The 22,690-nt window shown below is 37.3% G+C and overlaps 1 protein-coding gene across 4 annotated transcripts in view; it reads left to right on the top strand.

Moving 5' to 3' along the window:
- Positions 1–22,690, top strand: part of Atad1 (ATPase family AAA domain containing 1) — a 41,535-nt gene that overhangs the window by 10,429 nt on the left and 8,416 nt on the right. For all 4 annotated transcript variants that reach the window (XM_075973848.1, XM_075973850.1, XM_075973849.1 and 1 more), the window contains 5 exons: positions 715–813; positions 4,407–4,527; positions 7,771–7,971; positions 15,214–15,320; positions 20,228–20,317. In XM_075973848.1, coding sequence (XP_075829963.1) covers positions 715–813; positions 4,407–4,527; positions 7,771–7,971; positions 15,214–15,320; positions 20,228–20,317 — 618 coding nt within the window. The remainder of the gene's footprint in view (positions 1–714; positions 814–4,406; positions 4,528–7,770; positions 7,972–15,213; positions 15,321–20,227; positions 20,318–22,690) is intronic.

Genomic DNA, 22,690 nt, shown 5'->3' with positions numbered 1-22,690 from the left:
AAAATAAATCTTAAAAAAATTAAAGTACATATGTTCAAACACATGTGTTTGAACCTCGATAAGTTCAAGGAAGTTGGATATCCATTTCAGATACTTTATTAGCTTAAGGAAATAAGTTCAGTTGTCTGTTGTTTGGTATTAATTCATTGGACTTTTATATTGACAACTTACCTGTAACCACCATACTCCTACTGGGAAAGAAAATCAACTACCCTGAGGTCTTTGGGAGCCAAGAGAGATTGAACTGATCTCTCAATCTTATGTCCTACTCTCTCTCTCTTTCTCTCTCACACACACAGACACAGACACACACACACACACACACACACACACACACCTTTTGAGACTGGTCTCGTGTAGCCCAGGATGATCTTGAACTTACTTGGTAGCAGAGGATGCTCTTAGGCCCATCTGCCTGATCTACGAGTTTACAGACATTATTGTACCCAGCTCCCAATCCTCAACCTCCCAAATTCTGAGAGTCTTTTTACCCATGCCTGTCCAGCTTTCATTTCTCAAAAGCTACTTCTTGATTTCAGTAGAGTGGACCCTCAGTTTTTAGTTTTTGGTTTTTTTGAACCCAAAATTCACAAGGGGTCTAGAGTATCTCTGGAAAGTATTATGTTTTCTGTTCATTGCTGTTCATAATTCTTACCTGTTTTAAAGTGTCAGTGTCTAAATATCAAATCAAAGGTTGCTTGTTTTTTTTTCTAGGCAGAAAAACTGATGAAGCAAATTGGTGTGAAAAATGTGAAGCTTTCCGAATATGAAATGAGTATTGCTGCTCATCTAGTGGACCCTCTTAATATGCACGTATGTAACTTTAATCTTACTTGTTTATTCTTACTTTGGTTTTTTGATTTTTTTTTTTTTTTGGTTTGGCAGCCTGTGTCAAAGACCTGGAAGAACATGACTAATTTCAGTGAATCCCTAAGAGGGGTCAAGAGCAACTCAGCCTGTTGCACACACAGATGTGATTCATGCATGAGATAGACAAAGACAGAGTAACAAGAGCCAAAAGGAGTGGAACTGAGCCTGGAGAAAGCCAGGCCCGCTTTTCTAAGAGTGTTTTCGAGTGCTAACACAAGACCATGTCCATTATTATATTAAGCTGTGGCTACATGTGCTGTGTCACCACCAGAAAAGTTACTGGAGACATAACCCTGTGTTTTTATTGGGGTCTGTTCATATAGACTCCTTTTCTATATGTGTATCAAAATTCTGTACTCCTACAAGGAAAAGAGGTATTCCCCATAAACCATATTGTTAATGCAGTTTGGGAGCACTGAGCTGTTTTTATCAAGGAATGATAAAAAAAAATTTCCCCAAATATAAGTTTCCCGGTAGTAGCCAAGGATCATCTTGTTAAGGATACTGTCTCAAGCCTGCTTTGTTAACTCTGCACACAAGGTCTAATGAAACAAGTGTAGTATATGAGACGTCTTTAATCATGTGGTCTTATATTGTAGTTTAGTTTAGATTTCCTTTTTTATTTTAAATGGTAAACAACATAGGATCCTGAACACCAGGTTCCAAGAGCTCAGGGCCTCTGCAGATGATTTCTTGTTTCAGATCCTCATGTATTGTCCTCAAAGACAATAGATAATAGTATTTCTTTACCTACTTGCTAAATTTTTTTGAGAATCAGATTATTATAATTATAAATTCCAGGTTACTGTATAAATATAGCAACAGATATACAAAATATTCTTATCTAACATATTAATGCTATGTTGGTATAGATATAGAATGAAATAATGATAGCTGCATCTCTAAGTCTAGAAAATAAAAAATCTGTCTTTTAATATATGTATATGCAGAGATATATTCATACCCTAGAATTAAGCCCCTACTTTATTTTTACTTAGGAATTTACAGTATCAATATTTTGTGGGGAGAGGGAGCAATTGTATCTTATCTTTTTCTGAACAAGGATGTACTAATAGACAGTGTTTTGATTACAACTATCACTCTTCATATTGGTTTACTGATTTGTCCCCCTGTCTCAAGTTTAAAGAAAGTAAATACATTGTAAAGTATTGCCTCTGACTTGATCACTTACTGTGCTAGCTAGAGTGAGAGCTAGGTTGACTTTTCCCTGTGTGTGTGTGTGTGTGTGTGTGTGTGTGTGTGTGTGTGTGTGGTGCTTAGAGCCTCACAAATGTTAGTAAGAGTTCTAACCACACCTATAATCCAAGACCTCTGTTGAAGGAGCTGCAGGCCCCTTCCCTGCCGCCCCAGCTCCCGGCCGCCTGGCTAGCTTATGCCCCAAAATAATTACACAGAAACTGTATTCTTTTAAACACCGCCTGGCCCATTAGTTCCAGCCTCTTATTGGCTAGCTCTTACATATTGATCTAACCCATTTCTAATAATCTGTGTAGCCCACGAAGTGGCTTACCAGGAAAGATCTTAACCTGCGTCTGTGTAGGGTGGGAGAATCATGGTGACTGACTGACTCAGCTTCTTTCTCCCAGCATTCTGTTCTGTTTACTCCACCTACCTAATTTTCTGTCCTATCAGGCCAAGCAGTTTTCTTTATTAATTAACCAATGAAAGCAACAGATAAATACAAGACCCACCTCCATCAGACCTCCGTATAATTTATTTGAGTTTTACATTTTTATGTATTTTTTCATGTGCATTAGTGTTTTCCTTGCATGTATTTCTGTAAGTCACTTGCTTGCCTAGTGCTTGTAGAGGCCAGAAGGCGTCAGATCCCCTGGAACTGGAGTTACAGACAGCTGTGAACTGCCATGTGAGTTCTGGGACTCAAACCTGGGTCCCCTTTAAGATTAGCCAGTGCTCTAAACATCTGAGCCATCTCTGCAGCATATCTCTCCCTCCCCCATTTATTTTTAAAAGTCGAGTATAGAAGATTTTAAGATTTTTTATTTTTCTTCTTCCTTCCCCTTGCCCCCCTCAAGACAGGGTTTCTTTGTGTAGAACTTGACTGACCTAGAACTCAATCTGTAGACTAGACTAGCTTCAGACTCAGAGATCTACCTGCTTCTGCTTCCCAAGTGCTGGGATTAATGACTTAGAAGATTTTTCTATACTATTTCAAAAATACAGGGGCTGGAGAGATGGCTCAGTGGTTAAGAGCATTGCCTGCTCTTCCAAAGGTCCTGAATTCAATTCCTGACAACCACATGGTGGCTCACAACCATCTGTAATGAGGTCTGGTGCCCTCTTCTGGCCTGCAGACATACAGACAGAATATTGTATACATAATAAATAAATTAATATTAAAAAAATACATATACACCTACTTATGACTTAACTAAGATTTTTCCTATTTTTGACAGTTTTGTTTACTTATTTTTTGTATGTGTGCGTATATGGTGTGAGTTCGTGTGCATATAAGTCTTTGCATGTATATGCGAATGTGAATGAATATAAAGGTATGTGTGTATACATGGATGTGTATACAGCTTGACATCAGGTGGCTTTAATCACTTTCTGCTTTACTTATTGAGACAAGGGTATTTTGCTAGACCCAATGCATTTGGGTCTGACTACGTCTGTCTAGCCAGCTTTTCCCCAGAAGCCTCTGCCTCCTAACTGCTAGGATTACAGGTGGCTGCTATGCCACCTGCCTTTATGTGGATTCTAGGGACTTGAATTCCTGTTCTCATGCTTGTAGGGCAAGTATTTTTTTTCTTGTCGTCTTCCCCAGCTCTACCGTTGTACTTTTCATAATAAAAACTGCAATTTGGTGTGTATACATCTTATTTCTAAAACTAATTCCTGTCTTATTTCACAATGAATGTAATTACAATTACATTCACAGTGAATTCTTCCCTGGTAGACAGTGCTAAATTATTTTAAGTTTGTTCTTCAGCCTCTTTCTTTTGGGGTGGAGGGTGTTTTGAGACATGTTCAGTCCCAGCTGTCCTGGAGCTCACTTACGTATACCAGGCTGACCTCTCTCTCCTGAGTTCTGAGATTAAAGGTGTGATCACCATTGCCTGGCTGTTCTCAGGTTTTTTTTTTTTTTTTTTTAATATCAGAGTGTTTCTTTCTCATGAGTGGAACGAGTTACCTTATTCAATCCTTACAGGTTTTGCATGTGTGTGCTTTTTGTTTTCCTGTTGCTGGAATCGTAATTGTTGGAGTTGCTGGAATAGTTTCTTGTATTCTAGGCAAGGTCTCCTACTCTTCAGTAATGCTCCCAACGTTGTGTTTTTTTCAGTAATAAGAAATTACTAAAATCTTTTTTTTTTTCAGCATCATAGAGTTTACTTCTGTGAAAAGTTTTTTTTTTCATTGTTATCTACAGCTTTAGCTTTTTATTCTCATGTATTATTAAATTATAAAATACTTTGCCATTGGGAGGCGTGTGTGTGTGTGTGCTCACATGTATATAAGTTGTGAAATTCACGTTGACTTTAATGTTTTGCCAGGTTACTTGGAGTGATATAGCAGGTTTAGATGATGTCATTACAGATCTGAAAGATACAGTCATCTTACCTATCAAAAAGAAGCATTTGTTTGAGAACTCCAGGCTTCTGCAGCCTCCAAAAGGTATGGTTAGTATATGTATTTGCCTAAGCATTAAGAAGCTAGAAATAATTGTGAATTTTTGTCTTAAGGGAATGTTTTCCATGAAATCAGATTCTTAGTAAAATGCTGAGATCTTTTATAAAGAATTTAAAAATATTCACTCATTCTTTCACTTCTAGAATTTTGGTGAATTCTACTTTGTATAATATAAGTGTATAATAATTCCTTTATTTGAAATGCTTGTCTACTACATGTAAGTAAATTGAAATTTGAGAAATTAAATCTAAAAAAAATTTCAAAAATCAAAATTTTCTTTTGGTTTTGTTTTCAAGCAAAGCCAGCATCTTGTTGGTTCACAATTCTAGTGATTTTATTTTTTCCTTTTAGTGATCTGTTTTTAGATGATAGTGCTTCTTACCGCATTTGCAAGATGAGCTGGAGATACTGGCCTTTCTATTGAGATTAAATACTCTGAGCCAGTGTCTTCATTTGTGGTTTCACTTGGGAACTGCATCTGACTACATCTTAGATCCTTCTATTTTTATTCATGCAAACTTTAATTATACTTAAGCTTTGTTAAAGGTAATTCAAATAATTCAAGATAACGTTCAGAAGGAAAGTTGAGTTGAACGTGGTGACTCATGCTTGTTCTTACAGCACTTAGGAGGTTGAGACAGGAGAATTTTGAAGTCAAGGCTAGACTGGGCTACAGAGCTAGACACAGTCAGAAAAACTAAAGCAGAAATTTAAGTTAGCCGCTAATAAGGTAATATATTTGTCACTACTGAAGGATATCTCAAATTTGGATTTGTTTGTTTGTACATGTTATTCTTTAACCTAAATCCTTTAGTTGCTTGTAACATTTAACCATGCAAAGTCTTCATTAAAAAAAGGTCATCTTAGCTGATCCTATGTAAGTTTAGCTAGATGTGGTAATACATGCCTATAATCCCAGCACCAGAGAAAGAGGCTGTTTAGGGGGGAAAGGCACAGAGATTAATCTTCAGAAAGGCGTATGAATTTTTAAGCTTTTGTAAAACAAAACATCTTTTGATTTGTTGCATCTTTTTTGGAGGTATCATATTAGTTCAGGAAATCTGAAAAGTTTGCACAATGTCTCATTAGCATACAGAACTGTTTATTACCCCTCATATAGTCAATACCGTGGGGACTACTTGAGCAAAGAGTGGAGAAGTACTATGAATGGCCTTGTGAGATTCACTGCCAGTGTGAGGAGACCATTTGAGTTTTGTGAAATAGCATCCATACAGGAATGGAGAGTAAGGCATGTAATGGATAATTCCAGGATAGCTCCCCAATACTATAAGACTATAATACTGTAAGACTTAGGACCCTGGTCATGAAATGAGACATTGACATCTCCGCACATACCCTTGTCATAGCTCCATCTACCAGAGGATTATGACTCTCAAGCTGTTATTACACACTTAATCCTTAGACATTAGTAACTGTGTATTAAGAATACTAATTGTAATCCGTGACGAGAAATAATTGGAAAACTTTAATCTGCTAAGGATTATACAGCTATACCACAGGGGTAAAATTTTCAAAGTGATAAATGAATGCTTTGAAGCAAGTCAGATTCTTAAAAGTACTGTGTATATTTGTGAAGTGATGGTGTAGCTGGAAGTGTATAAAATATAGGGGCTTTTATGTCAAAAAGCTTGCTGCTAGTTAGATTTGCATTCCACATTAAAATGTAATCCTAAATGTATTTCAGCTTTAAATGAAATGACATTACATTACTAGTCTCTACTGTTTTATGTGGTTACCCCACAAAACAGTGTTAGTAGATATTTTAAGCACCTACATGACTTAATTAAAAATTACAAAGAACCAGGCATGGTGATATGTCGTGCCTGAAGTTTCAGGACTCTAGAGGGTGAATATGAGACCAGCTTGCGCTACGTGTGTGCATAGCAAGACCTTTAAAAGGAAGAGATTGCTTGAAAATATTAACAATCACTGATGACAAAGCTTAAAGATTTAAAATTTTTAAATAGGCTTTTTGATAGCTTAGTTTAAAATGATTAAACTTGGGTTGGTAGATATTCCAACTTTAGTCTTAAAAAATGAAAACCAGTGGGAAAAATCTATGTATACTTAAGGAAAAATTTGAGCATTATTTTTAAGTGGGAAAAAATGGTTAAGTTTTTGAAAATAAGTTCATATTTTTCCCTTTGTGTGTTTGGAGGGAGGTGTTTGAGACGGGTCCTGTGTAGCCCTAGCTGCCCTGGAACTCATTTTGTAGATCATGTTGGCCTCCAATTCAGAGATCCACCTGCCTCTACCTCCTAAGTACTGGGATAAAAGGTGTATACCACCACTGCCCGGCTTACTTTGAATTTACTTTTGTTATGTTTTGAGACAATATTGGATATTGCCAAAAACCTTCCAGTTTATTCTATCACATACCATCTATAAATATCATTTACAAGTATTATTGTATGAGAAAAAATGAGCTTTAAATTAAATATTTAAGACTGGATTATAATTCCAAATCTGTCTTAGATAATTTATAGCTAGGACCATAATATTAGTGATGCTTCAGTAAAACCTACTTCATTTTAAGTGAGAAACAGTAATGATTGCCTTTTTAAGCTTTTGCTTAACCTGTTAAGATCTTTTAATATGTTAAAGTATTAACCACCCTATTTTGTATTTAGGGTCAGATTGCTGTCAATTAAAGATTATAGAGGATAACATAGTTTTATCCTTTGAAAATTAGAATGATACTACTGATAATGCCTTTTTAGAGAAGATGATTGATTATCTTGGAAAAGACTGATGTCCTTTTTACGAAGACACAAGTCTTTGATAATGGTAAAATGTGTTTACCACAGTCTGTGTGGAAGTTGCTATTTCCTAGAGGTCATTATCAGGATGTGGTGGTGCTCTCTTCTGGTGAAAGTGGAAGGCACTAGATGGTTTTATTGGTCAGCCAATGACAAGTATGAGCTTGTACTTCAAGATAATAGATTTTAGGATCTTGACGTGGACCTTTGCGTGAGAGAAAGAGTGCTATGATGCTGTAATCTCCAAATACCTATCCTTTCTGACACTGAACTCAAGCACAATCCATTCTTTCTAATACCTTTTCTACTCTTAAAAAAGTTTAATAGAGAAATTGAGTAGTGAGACCTTTTTTGTGTGTGTGAAATTAGTACTATATTTATTACCTTGTAAACTAAAGAAAACCTCTTATTTTCTTAAGGATAATAATGAAATATTGTTGATTTCCAGGTGTTCTTCTGTATGGACCTCCAGGCTGTGGGAAAACGTTAATTGCCAAAGCTACAGCCAAAGAAGCAGGCTGTCGATTTATTAACCTTCAGCCTTCAACACTGACTGATAAGTGGTACGGAGAATCTCAGAAACTGGCTGCTGCTGTTTTCTCCCTTGCCATAAAGCTACAGCCGTCCATCATATTCATAGATGAAATAGGTATGCTGCTTTCTATGTGAGTGTCTTAAGTCATTTTAGAGGCACTACGAGAGCCAGATTTAATTTTAGTATTTATCTACATCCACGGTAAACCAAAAGATTTGGTTTTTTGTTTTTTTTTTTTTTAAAGATTTATTTATTATGTACATAGTGTTTGCTTGCATGTTTGCCCACAGGCCAGAAGAGGGCATCAGATCTCATTACAGATGGTTGTGAGCCACCATGTGGTTGCTGGGAATTGAACTCAGCACCTCTGGAAGAGCAGCCAGTGCTCTTAACCTCTGAGCCATCTCTCCAGAAGCCCACGATTTGGGTTTTTTTTTTTAAAGATTTATTTATTCATGTATTTTATGTGTATGAGTGTTTTGTTTTCATACAACCATTACAGATGGTTGTAAGCTATCGTGTGGTTGCTGGAAATTGAACTCAAGACCTCTGAAAAAGCAGTCAATTGCTCTTAACCACTGAGCGATCTTCTAGCTCCAAGATTTGTTCTTTTTAAACAATTTGTATGGGTGAGGATGGCATTGCACACATACAGAGAGGTCAGAAGACAGTATGGTAGAGTCGGTTCTTCCACATTTACATAGGACTGGAAGATCAAACTCAGGTCACCACGTTTGTGCAGTCATAGCCTTTACCTCTGAGCCATCTTGCTAGCCTCAAAATATATATTCTAATATTCTGTGTATAATTTCCATGCCGTGAAGTGGACCATAAACTTGTTTACTCCCTTATTTGATTGCTAAATGTCTTTTCTCCATTTCAAATATTACATATGTTGTAGACATACACTTCTATGAATGTTTTCTCATGCATATGATTATCCATGATAAATATCTAGAAGCTGAACATCCTTTAATTTTGGGGTTGCTTGTTCTTGAAAGTGTTACACTAATCTGAGAGAGGTTGAGGTGTATGCCTGCAATCCCAGCACTGGAGATTATAAAAGAATCAAACAGTGGTTGAGAATGAAGTTAATTTGGTAGAATGCTTGCCTATTTTGTACATAAACTTGGAGTTCAGTCCCAACATCATGCATAAACTGGGCTTGTGGCCCACACCTGTGATTCTAGTAGCATTCTGGAAATAGAGTCAAGAGGATTAAAAGGTGAAGGTCATTTGTATCTGTTACACAGTGAGTTTAAGGCCAGCCTGGTCTACGCCACTAAACAAAACAACATGGAGAAGGAAAAAAGAAATTTCCTCCCTCCCTCCCTCCCTCCCTCCCTCCCTCCACCCTCCCTCCCTTCACCCTCCCTTCCTCTCTCCTTCCTTCCTTCTTTCTTCCTCCTTCCTTCCCTCCCCCCTTTTTAACATGTATTGTGAGATAGGAATTTAATTTCATTCTTTAACATTTTGATAGTCGACTTAGAAAAAAAATTCTACTTTTTTATGTCCTGAATTTTAATGGTCTCTAACATTTGTGGCTCATCAGTATTTTCGTTCTTGGTAATATATTATTATGAGGATTGTAGAGATGGCCCACTGGTTAAAAGCTCTTGCTCCTCCTTCAGAGGACCTGAGTTTGGTTCCCAGTGTCCATGTCAGGTGGCTCACAATTGTCTGTAATTACAGATACAGGGAATCCAGCACTGTCTTGTGGCCTTTGTAGGTACCCACACGCGTGACATATACACATAAATGAAAAAATACAAGTGTGTCTTAAAATTTTTAATCAAACTATCCTTGCCCCACAGGGCTTCTCTGTGTAATAACCCTCAATGTCCTGGAACTCACTTTGTAGACCAGACTAGCCTTAAACTTACAGAGCTCTATCTGCCTACCAGGTACACCACCACTCCCTGAAATATATTCTTATTTTGTTTAATTATTTGGATTTTTTTACATGTAACTTATCATTGCTGAGTTATGCAATTTTATGTAGTATGATAGACTAAATAAAACCAGAGACGTTCAGGATTTAGCTTAGTGATAAATTCCTAGCAAACGCAAAGTTATATATATTCAGTTTCCAGTACTAAAAAATAAAACAAAATTAAAACTGGTTAAGAAAAAAAAAAGAGCTGGAGTTGGCTTAGCTTTTAAGAGTGGTTGAAGGCCAGGTGTAGGGGGCACACCTTTAATCTCAGCCCTCGGGAGGCAGAGGTTGGATCTCTGAGTTCAAGGCCAGCCTTGACTACACAGCAAGTTAGTTTTAGGACAGCCAGGACTACACAGAGATACCCTGCCTCGTAAAGTGGTTACTGATCTCCCAAAGGACCCAGGTTTGGTTCCAAGCAGGCACTTTGAATGTAGTTTTAATTCCAAGGGATCTGATAAACTGTTGTCATTGCAGGCACCCCTAGTCTCTCTTTGTATCTCTCATTCTCATTCTCTCTCCTCTCTCTCTCTCTCTCTCTCTCTCTCACACACACACACACACACACTCTCTCTCTCTCTTTTAAGAATAAGTCTTTTTAAATAAAAACAAAACATGTATAAAGAGAGAAGATGGGGGCTGGAGAGATGGCTCAAGTGGTTAAGAGCATTGCCTGCTCTTCCAAAGGTCCTGAGTTCAATTCCCAGCAACCACATGGTGGCTCACAACCATCTGTGGTGAGGTCTGGTGCCCTCTTCTGGCCTGCAGATATACACACAGACAGAATATTGTATACATAATAAATAAATAAATATTTAAAAAAAAATAAAGAGAGAAGATGCCTAATATGTTTTTGATTGTTTACTTGCCTTATGTACCTATTCTTATCAGTTTACTCTTTCAACCCATTTTGAGTTTTTGGTGTATATCTTAATTGAACAAAAAGATTATAGCTGGATTTTTTGTTTGTTTTGTTTTTTTGTTTTTCGAGGCAGGGTTTCTCTGTGTAATAGTCCTGGCTATCCTGGCACTTGCTTTGTAGACCAGACTGGTCTCGAACTCACTAAGATCCACCTGCCTCTGTCTCCAGTGCCGGGATTAAAAGAGTGCACCACCACCACCCACTAGCTGGATTTTTTTAAACTTTAAAACACAACTGCCCTTTAATTGGAAAGTGTCTAGTTTGCATTTATTATGAAAATTAATATAGTCACATTTATTTCCAATTTATAGTCATTATGAAAGCTGGTGTAGTCAGTATTTATTTCTGTTTACCAGTGTGGTAGATCACCTCCTACCCCCTTAGAATTTTCCTTTCCCTTCTACACATTTGAGGCTATTTATTCTTTTTTTTCTATTGAAACAATTTATAAACCTGCTTATCTTAAAAAAAATCCTAAGGCATGGTGGCTGAAACTAGTAATCCCAGTACTTAAGCTAAGACTTGATTTGTGTGACTTTAAGGCTGTCTTGGGCCATTGAATGAGACTCTGCTTTTTAAAAAGAAATTATTTAAGCCGGGCGATGGTGGCGCACGCCTTTAATCCCAGCACTCGGGAGGCAGAGGCAGGCGGATCTCTGTGAGTTCGAGACCAGCCTGGTCTACAGAGCTAGTTCCAGGACAGGCTCCAAAGCCACAGAGAAACCCTGTCTCGAAAAACCAAAAAAAAAAAAAAAAAGAAAGAAAGAAATTATTTATATACCTACACAGACACATACACACTCATGCTTAATTACCATCTATAGAACTTCAGTCAAGTGTTCAGATTTTGCCCCCCTTTAAATTGAAGTTGTTAGCTTATTTTTGGACTTAGGTGCTCATTATGTTTTGAATAGAAGTCTATCAGGTACATGTATGAATTCTAATTAGTCTTAATAAATAAAACCCAGAGTCAGATATTAGGGGATGAAAGCTTAGAGATCAGAGAAGCAGAGATGCCAGCCACTAGAGAGACCTTTTACCTCTATCAGTGCTCAGACTGAAGGGACAATCCTGTCCTCTGTCTGTCTCCTCAGACTACAACCTCAGACTGCAACTGTCTTCACCAAACCTCAGATTAAAATGTAGTGACATTTCACTTGTATTTTAGTAAATAAAGCTTGCCTGAAGATCAGAGAGTAAAACAGCTGCACTGGGCAGCCTTACAGACACACCACACTAGTTTGCCATAGAGACCATGTGGTAGTGCTCCATGCCTTTAATCCCAACGCTAGAGAGACTATAAGGCAAGAGGAGACAGCTGGCACACAAGTCTCTGAGATTCCTGAAGACAGGATTGCTATTTTGTAGAGGTAGAGGTAAAAGGTCTCTCTAATGGCTGACCTCTCTGCTTCTCTGATCTCTCAGCTTTTACCCCCTAATATCTGTCTCTGGGTTTTCATTAATCGTGCTGTATACATGTTTTGCAGATACTTTCCCCAGTCTGTAGCTTTTCTTTGTATCCTCTTAACAGTATTCTTTTGTAGAGAAAACTTTCTAATATCAATAAATCTTTTTAAGAGATTATATACACTTTTGGATGTTATATGTAAAAGTTATCACCAAAATTTATGTCGCATGTCAGTTTTTCCTATATTGCTAGTTTTGGGTCTAGGAGTCAAACATCAGTTCTTGAGTATGCTAAGCAAATGCTCTTTTTCTAGACTATAGTCCAGTCTTTGTGTATTTGACCATGTGGTCATTCTGTTGTTGAAACATGATTTGTCAGATACACATTAACTTCCTTAGGAAATACTTTATTCAAGCTCAGTGTGGTGGCTCATGCCTGTGGTCCTAGCACTTGAGAGGTAAGGATAGGAGGGTCAAGTTCAAGGTTATCTTCAGGTACACGGCAAGTTCCAGGCCAATCTGGGTTTATGTAAGAGCATGCCTTAGAAACATATATGTGTTAATTTTTGTTCTCTTCCCATATTCTTCTTTCCCTTCTTGCTCTTCTGCTATGGGGTCTCTCTGAAAGTCAAGTGATCTTGCTGCCTTAGCTTACTAAGTGCTAGGATTATAGACATGAGCTGTCATACCCTGATTATCCAGTGTCTTGTTACTATTCTAAATCATTGTTATTTGTCTTTTTAAAGCAACATATAGTTTCTGCTCTATTTATGTTGAATGCTGATTGTTGATGTAGCTGTGTAATAGGACATTGTGGAGTTTTCTTTTTCTTTTTTTCTTTTTCGAGACAGGGTTTCTCTGTGTTGCTTTGGAGCCAGTCCTGGAACTAGCTCTTGTAGACCAGGCTGGCCTTGAACTCACAGATATCCACCTGCCTCTGCCTCCCTAGTGCTGGTATTAGAAGCGTGCGCCACCACCGCCCGGTGTTTTCATAATATTTTAAATAGTTACCTTGCAAGCAGTGCTTCTTGATAGTGAAGACAATTGAGAAATGTTAAATTAGATGAATTTATAATGTTTGTCTTCAAAAAGTAAGTGACTAGACTTTATCCAGTACAGATATGAGTGCAGCATGAATAATAAAAACCCAGAGACAGGTATTGAGGTTCAAGCTGAAGATCGGAAAAGCAGAACAACCAAGCCACCAGAGAAGTTTTACCTCTAAGACTGAATGACTGCAGACTGAGATCTGAGTTTGTCTTTTCCCGTCTTATATTCTCCCTTAGTTCTGGGATTAAAGATGTGTGGCTCTGGAATTAAAAGTGTGAACCACCACTACCTGGATCTGTTTCTGCATTGATCTTTTATAGCCCAAGGTGGCCGTGAACTAACAGAGATCTACCTACCTCTCCCAAATCCTGGGATTAAAAGTGGGTGCCACCACTGCCTCATCTCTGGTAGCTTTTGCTCTCTGATGTTTAGGCCAGCTTTATTTATTAAAACTTAAATAAAATATCCCTATATGTTAGTCTGATTCATAGTCCTGTTATAGGAAGTTTTATATAAAATTAGAATTGTTTAAAAACATCCAGGATATATGTATGCAGGGCTATCTTGTCATAGTGATACATAGTTTCTGAAATTAACTTTTTTGTTGTTTTGGTTTCAAAATGGTCTCAAAGATAGGACAGCCCTATATCTTTGGCTGTCCTGGAACTCTCTGTAGAGATCCCAAGGAGACCTTGAAAGTTACCATTCTCTTACCTTAGCCTCTCAAGTGCTGGGCTTAAAGGCCTATGTTACCATGCCTTGCTCTCTCGGAATTCTTTCTTTTCCTTTTATTCTTGGACCTTTTATAACACATTTATGGCATTTTCATATGCAACTGGTAAATTGTGAACTGATGGTTCAAGACCCGATAGTTATTTAGCAATGGCTTAACAAAGCACTTGAAATGGGGGCTGTACTAGAAAATACAAGTCTTACTTTTACTATTGATTTTTTCCCTTAGAATGTAATACTTATCAGTCTTTTTGTGTTTAGAGAGAAACTTCTCCATTTTTTTTATTTCCATTTTTTTTTATTCGTTTTTTTCCTTCTAGCTTTTAGAGGTGATTTTACTCTGTATCCCTTTCTGACCTAGAACTCACAGTGGAACGCAGACTGACCTCAAACTGTTAGTTTTTTGTTTTGGCCTCTTGAGTGCTAGGATTACATGTGTGAACCACCTTGTCCAGTTTTTTTTTTCCTCCTTTTAAGAAAACATTTTAGCGAAGCATGGTGGTGCATTCATTTGGTCCCAGCATCCAGGAGGCAGGCAGCTAGATCTCTGTAAGTTTGAGGTTGGCCTGGTTTACCGAGCAAGTTCCAGGATAGTCAGAGCCATACAGAGAAACCTTGTCTCGAAAAAAACAAAAACAAAAAAAAGGGGGTGAGGGAAGAAAGCATTTTATGAAGTGTTCTGTATTTGAAGGCGAAAAATAATTTTAAAGGGAATATTAAATTACCTTTAAAGGCAAGCATTCCTGAGAAGCAAAGGTTCTACATATTGTTTATGTACTGCGTTTTGTCATGTATATATGTATGTATATATAAGTATATATGTATGTATAATATATATGTGAATGCTAGCATATGTGTTTAAAACATTTTCTGTTGTACATTTCTGAATAGTATTTTAGGCATTTCCTGTTTTTGTTTATTACTGAGAGAGGATGGGAAGGGAGGAATATATGAAAGTATAGTTAAACATATAGGGTTCAGGTAACTAGAAAGGTAGGACCACATACCTAGGCTCTCTCAAAACTATTTGGCCTCCTGGCTAGCCTCACATATTAGAACCTGTTTTGTTTTGTTTTGTTTTTTAAATCTCTTCTGTATATTGACAGAAATATATTTTGGGGATAGAAAGATTATCAACTGATTGTGTTCTAATATGCTCAATAATTTACCAGGATTATTTTTATCAGGATAATACCTGAAACAACATAACTAATCCCCAGTCCTCTTTCTTGTTTTGTGAAGTTGACAGCTCTTTAAATAATTTTTAAATAATCATTAGTTACTAAGATTAAGGACCTTTTCTTTTTAGACTCCTTTCTACGAAACCGTTCAAGTTCTGACCATGAAGCTACAGCAATGATGAAAGCTCAGTTTATGAGCCTCTGGGATGGACTCGATACTGATCACAGCTGCCAGGTATTTGAACAAAATCTTCCCTAAACTTGTATGGTCTTGTTTTCAGTAGGGAATTTGCTGTGCTGCTTATTGTACTTTTATACAAAAGTCTTTGTCATTATTTTTATACTTAGTGTTACGTGACAAAGATCCAAAAGAACATGATTTTATAAAGTTCACCCATCTTAATGATTGCCATCAGGTTTCTATAACTAGAGGAGCCCACACTCCCTGTGCAGTGGCTGCTGTGTGACTCTGAACCCCAGAGTACATTTAGTCAACAATGATATGGATTTGCTTCTGTCACTGCTTCATCAGTGGTTAGATACAAAAATAGTGCTCTGTGTATTGAGTAGATTCCTGAAAGAGAAGAATACAAAATTAAAATGAAGAGAAATGAGACTGCACCATTAGTCATAATCCTGTTTATATTGCAAATATAAGCCAAGCTTAGCTTGGGTCATTTCTGGTAAAGGTGTATGTGATCCCCTGGAGCCACCTATGTGTTCAGTCCGAATATAGCTGTGGGACTAGGAACTGCTCACCACTAATCAAGCCAGAACCAGCAGCGCACAGTGGGCCACACCTGCAGTTTTAGCTACACAGGAAGCTGAGAATGAAGAAAGTTCATAGGCAACAGGAACAACATGGTGAGATCCCATTTCAAACAACACCTGGAAATTTTGTAACTGTAACCAATCAGATAATTTATTTTGCTTCTATATTTTACCCCTAATTATTGACTGACTTCTGACAGATTCACTGTCATAATACTGAATATTTTTAACTTGGCATTTCTAGTTAATCTTCCTCAAATAAACTGTCTTTTTTTGTGGTAAATGATTTATTTTTACTGTATGTGCATTGGTCTTTAACTTGCATGTGTGCTTGTGTGAGGGTGTCAGATCCCCTGGGACTGGAGTTACAGACCATTGAGAGCCGCCAAGTGAGTTCTGGGAAATGAACCTGGGTGCTCTAGAAGATTAGCTGGTGGTCTTAACTGCTGAGCCGTCTCTCCAGCCCCAGATAAACTATTTTTAAAAAACAAATTATAGTACTGGAGGAAGAGAGATGGTTTAGTTCCCAGCACTCATGTGGTAAGTCACAATTATATATAACTCCAGTTCCAGGGGATTCAGTAGGCATGCAAAACAGTGCACATAAATGCATTCAGGCAAAGCATTCATACACATAAAATAAGTCATATATATATGTGTGTGTGTGTGTCTGTGACAGTAATTGAGTTAATGATCATTGTTATTTTCACTTTTATGAGAGATAGGCTGTGTGTTGGGGTGTCTATCTGTAATTTCAGCTTTGGGAAAGTAGGAACAGAAGGATTTCAAAACCTAGGGTTAGCATGGGTTACATGGTAAGATCCTGCCTAAAAAAAACCCAACCAAACAACAACAGCAAAAAGGTTGGCTGGCATAGTACCACAAGCTTGTAATTCCAGTGTTTACGAAGCTGAGAAGTGAGGTCCCCAGTTGCAGACCAGCCTGTGCTATACAGTAAGGCCTGTCTGGAAAATCAAGGTCTAGAGTTATAGTGTTACCTACTTTGAAGGCTTTATATTTAATAAAATACTAACAAATATCCTAAATACTAGATACAAGTGCAGTAGAAGGGAGAAAGCCACTGTAAAGTCACGATAACAAACTCTTTGTCATTTAAACTTCAAAGTTTAAATCTTCCTGCCTTTACCTCCCAAGGGCAGGAATTACAGGTACCTGCCACCATATTTTTTTTCTTTCAATAAAAACACATTCAAGATTTATCCATGTTACTTGGCTACAAGTTATAAAATCTCAGGAGTTGTGTATGCCTATGTTTATGTGTTTGTGTTTTAATTAAAAATATTTAGTGTGAGAGAGGGTATTGATGGTGCAGCATGCTAGTAGAGGTCAGAGGACAGCTTGCAGGAGTTGACGCTTTCTGCTGTGTAGGTACCAGTATGCTAGCTCAAGTCATCAGGCTTGGTGACAAGTGCCCTTACGCTGAATCATTTTACTGGCTCTGCTTTGCTACCCAAGAGTCAAGACTTGTTTCTACTGAATGGGTTTTTCAAACATTTCAGCATTTTTCTCATGAGCCCTGGCCTATATATATCCATTTCTCAAAAGTTTCCCTGACTTGTACAGTGTCTGATATGCACATCAAATATATGTATATTTGCCATATCGCCTAAGGGTCTCTTAATTTCACCATATTATCATAAATCAGAAGTCAAAATCATCATTTTCAGGAAAATGAAATCACATGTCTACCTTTTCATCACCTCTTTGAAATACAGTTTTACGATGAGGGAAACAGCCTTTAGTATAAATGGTTAGAAAAGAAGTAACACCAAAAATGTGGTTAACATTTATGGAAACATTTCCTATTAATAATTGGCTCTAATGAATATGTAAGATTGGCCTAGGCTGGTGGTGCATGCCTGTAATCCCAGCACTTAGAATGGTTGAATGAATTAAGAGAATCACTACAGTTTGATGCCTGCCTGATTTACTTAGTGATTTAAGATCAGTCATGTCTTCATAGGAAGACCTTCTCTTAAAAATAAGCTGGAGATGGCAACGCATTCTTTTAAACCTCAGTCCTTGGGAGGCTGAGACAGGTGGATCTTTATGAGTTAGAAGTCAAAGCCTGTCTACACAGTGAGCTCTAGGTCAGCAAAGGCTACAGGAGAGACCCCATCTCAAAAATTAAAGTATAATATTTGTTAATGGAAATACCTTACAAGCTACCCAAACTTAGATTTGCTAAATAGTGATGTTTAATGTGTTTGAATGATGATTGAAATGGATGATTTGGTCATGTAAGAGAAGGTATGTTAAGATTATACCTTTTCATAGTTCAGTGTTCAGTTCTTTAAAGCAGTAGACAAAGAGGCAGTTGAGTCTTCAGGGCCGTTTCATGCCAAGTTCCGCAGCTCTGGGTGGCATTTTCGTTTGCAAAAAACCACAATTCCTTTTTTACAAGTAGTAGTTGCTGTTTTTGTTAAGATGTGTTTGGTTTGAGGAGGGAAATAGATGTTGCTCTTTACTTTCTTTATCGTATATTGAAAGAGCTAAAATTTATATTTATAATCTTGAATCAGTTTTAGATGTATTCTACTTTTTTCATGCATTAGCTAGCTTTTCTTTCATATTACCTTTTTAATCACTATTGATAGTGTTCAGACCTTAGGTAGTTTTCTTACATATGGTCACAAAAGAAACAAAAATAATAAATAATCATTACAACTGGGCACCTCAGCAACTAATGACACATTGTTCCTCTTGGGAGAAGTGAGGCATAGAGAATAATGGTGTTTTCCATATCTCCATTAGTAAAGATTTGAGGCATAAATCTAGATCTGCTTATTTTAAGTTTGAAATAATAAAATTATTTCTGTACTTTGAGCATTGTTTTGGCCTTGAATTTGGAGATCTGCTTGCCTTTGTTTCTTAAGTGTTTTGATCCATGACCAGTTCTTTCCATTAGCTCATGAAGTCACTTTGAAGCCTTCTTTTATATTTGGTAAACATTTAAAAATTTTTAATCACTTTAGTCAAATAAGTGTAGGAAACCAAAGAAGAGTTAATGTGGGGATTAAGATTTTGTTTTAGGACCCCTTGACCCATACACAGAATGACATAATGTTGTGAAGCCTAAATATATATTTGTACTTGCATTTTTCTCCCTCTAGGTGGCAGACTTGGTTAGTTAAATAATTTTGGTCTGTGATTTTTGAATATTATTAAATATAAAGAGAAAAATAGTAATATTTGGTGGATATTTTAACTTGCTCTAGAGTTATTTGAGAAATCTAAAACTGTCAAGCAGAAATAATGTTAGATAAACATACTCATATAATATTAACAAAGTAATTTGTATAGCAGGTATATCCTTTTATTAGATTATTGATATCTTAAAAAATTTTTTTTACCAGATGCGGTGGTGTATGCTTTTACCCAAGCACTTGGGAACAGAGGCAGGCAGATTTTGATTATGAGTTTGAGGCCAGTCTACATAGTGAGTTCCAGGACAGCCAGAGCTGTGTAATGATATCCTGTTTCAAAAAAAAAGAAAGAAGAAGGAAAGAAGGAAGGAAGGAAAGAAAGAAAATTGATTTGAACATTTTTACCTTTTTTCTATTGTTTTTTAAATTTGATTTTTTTATTTCTTCAACTTTTATAAGTATGTACAGAAGTTAGAAAGCCACCTGCATTTTTCCTTTTGTTTCTAAAATTTAGTCTCCCTCTTCTTTTCTTCCTTTGTCTCTTCCAGCGTTCTGGGGACTGATCATATGCTAGGCAAGCTTTCTGCTACTGCCTAGCAGCTTGATGTTTGAAGTTGGCATTCTATAGCATTTTTAATGTAGTTTACCACCCACAGAACAGGTAGAGTGAAGTTGGGAAACCTGCAAGAAAAGCAGCTGATACATATTACTGACATCAGAATCTGCATCCTTGTGGGGAGTGGTTTTCCACGACATTGTGAAAGGACTTAAAGGCCCCTTCCACTCACAGTCCCAAGATGTCTTCATATTTAATAACCAGCCATATTTTGTAAAAACACAAATCACTTTGACATTTTAATAATACTTTGGTATAGCTTCTCATTGCTTATATTTTATGAAATAGAAGTGTTTTTTAAAAACTGCACTTCTTCAGTAATGGTTCTTGTAGCTGAAGAGTAGACATTTTTGTTGCTAGGCATCCAGTCAGTTCACTAGTCTTTCCAGTTGTGCAGTTGTTTGATATTTTTTTAAATTTATGATTAGCTTCAATTTTACCTATAAACATTTGAGTAATGCTGGGTTATAGTGAGATTTCTCTTTAAAATACAAGCGTTAAAGCCATTTATAAATCTTAAAGATAAGGACCTCAGAGAATATTTGTTGTTGGCAGTGTTTAATGCCTTGTTTATCTTTTTATGTTTAGGTCATAGTGATGGGAGCTACCAACCGCCCTCAAGACCTTGACTCGGCCATAATGAGAAGAATGCCGACAAGATTTCATATCAACCAGCCTGTACGTGGATTTATTTAGATGTTGTAAGGGGAAATAGTTCCCATTTAAGCATGTTTTTATCTGTGATTTTTAAAGAGGAATTGTTTCGTTTCTTTGGTTTTATGAGACAGAGAAGTATAAAAAACACCACTAGGCTGTGCTCTTTCTGACTCTTTAAAAAGGTCAGTGCATTTGCTCTTTCCCCAAGAATGTAATTAACTCAAAATTGCCTGCACACTTTTGTCATTTACTTTAGAAAATACAGAGGAAAATCTAAACTGCAGTTTTGGATTAGCACAATTGAATTTGTGGCTAGAGGTTAAAGGACTGTTGTTTTCTGAATGCCTAGCCTGAAGAACAGCTGAGATTTATTAGTAACGATTAGTTGGAGCTTCTCTCTGAGGATAGTGGTTCCGGAACCACTCTGCTGTGCTATAGCTAGTGAACTGGTAAAGCGAGGGTGGCATTCAACCTGCACTAGTTTTGTTTGGTTTCTGGGACTGTAGTCTGACTCTGTGACTTAACCACCACATAGCCCCTGCTCACCTCACACTCATGGCAGTCCTCTTGCCGCCTCGCTTTCCAGAGCTGGTTTGCAGGCATGAACTGCTACACCTTTCTTCTTTGTCTAGTATTCACTTCTGTGAAGAAGTACTCTTGAAGCCGCATGGCGGTCGTGCATACCTTTAATCCCAGCACTCCGTAGGCAATGGCAGGCGGATCTCTTGAGTTTGAGGCCAGCCTGGTGTACAGAGCTAGTTCCAGAACAGCCAGGAATGTTACACAGAGAAACCCTGTCTCGAAAAGCCATAACAACAACAACAACAAAAGTACCCTCAAATAGGTTGTTATAACTTCTGAACACCCGATGGTTTCTGTAGAAAATCATATGGTGAATTTAGTCAGCTTTTATACTGAAAACACTAGGTTCTCATGGTGGAAGATGTGTTCCATATGAGCAGCATATTATTTTATAGGCACTTAGGGAATTTAGGTAGTTATTCCTTTCAGATTTTGTAATGAAAATATTCTAACTCCTTTATAATCTTAGACTTTTTTTTTGCCAAATTCCATTATAATCTCTGGCTAGATCATTTGTCCCACTTATATTCTGACAATTATCAGATTAGTTGATGTGGTGAGAATGGGCTCCTAAAGGTTGAAGGCTCTGTAAAACTTCTCTGGTAAGCCATATGCTATAGCCATGTGTCTGGTTCTTCTGAGGATATATACAGTCAATTCCCTGATAAATCAATGAGGTCCTTTCTAAGGATATAGAAAACTAATACTTGTATTTACTATAAGTAATACTTATTGAGCGTTAATGTATGTCAGACACTTGCTGGGCTCTAGTGACTGGAATGAAACTCTTGTCCTCAGAGACGTTTGTGTTTCAGGAGCAGCAGACTCATAAGTAAATAATGTAAAATATGTTTAAAGCTATGTATGCAGAGCTGAGTCTGAAATAACAGTGAAAACTAACTGTTCTGTGGAGCTAGTGGGATTTACACTCATCTGATGGGCCTTAAGAATGTAGGAATTTTAAAGATAAATGAGACAAGCAAGGCCTTCCTGTCAGTGAGCAAAGATAAGAAGGTAAGGAAGCAGACTAGTGGGTGGGTTTGTCCTTCTCTTAGAGCACTGAAGAAGTCCATGGATCTGAGCTGGGGTAGTCTGCAGCTGCTTAGATGGACTGTCTGTGCTTTACATATGCATTCTTTAGTTTTCACAAAAGCAAGGTATTAGACTAATTTAAAGGACATTTGTTTATATGATTCTTAATGCCAAGACTATTGATCTGTATCAGAATCAGTTGTAAGACTGGCAGGATGGTTCAGTGGGTAAAGGCATTTGTACCCAAGCCTGAAGACCCAGTTTTGGGAACCCACTCAACAGAAGTAGGAAACAGGTTATAGAAAGTTGTTGTCTGGCCTCCACTTCTACTTCTTCTCCCAAATGAATGAGTTTTCTCTTAAGTTAAAAAAATTAAAAATTGAAGTGTAATTCTAAATATAGCAAAGGGTCTTGATGGGCCTGTTTGTGGTGATAGTTTGTTTGTTCTGTAACAAAGCTTTCCTGAAGATCAGAGTATGGAGCTAGTCACACTAATTAGCCATAAAAGTCAGACAGTGGTGGCACACATCTTTAATCCTAGAGGAAGATGGATCTATGTGAGCTCAAGGCCACCCTGGACTACTTGAATAAATCTAAAAGAGAAACAGAACTCACACCTTTGATTCCAACCAAGCACTAGGGAGGTGGAGACAGGAGTGATTATGGCTGGGTGGAGAGAGAGAAGGCAGGAAGAGATAGGAACTTGGAACAGTCAGTCTGAGGATTCCTAGAGACAGGATTGCCCATTTGGTGTGGATTCAGTAGAGGTAAGAACTAGTG

This window comes from Microtus pennsylvanicus, chromosome 5, assembly GCF_037038515.1.
Source record: "Microtus pennsylvanicus isolate mMicPen1 chromosome 5, mMicPen1.hap1, whole genome shotgun sequence".
Classification (NCBI taxonomy): Eukaryota; Metazoa; Chordata; class Mammalia; order Rodentia; family Cricetidae; genus Microtus; species Microtus pennsylvanicus.
Note: the sequence above shows the minus strand (reverse complement) of the source record. Positions and strands in the feature narration are given on the sequence as shown.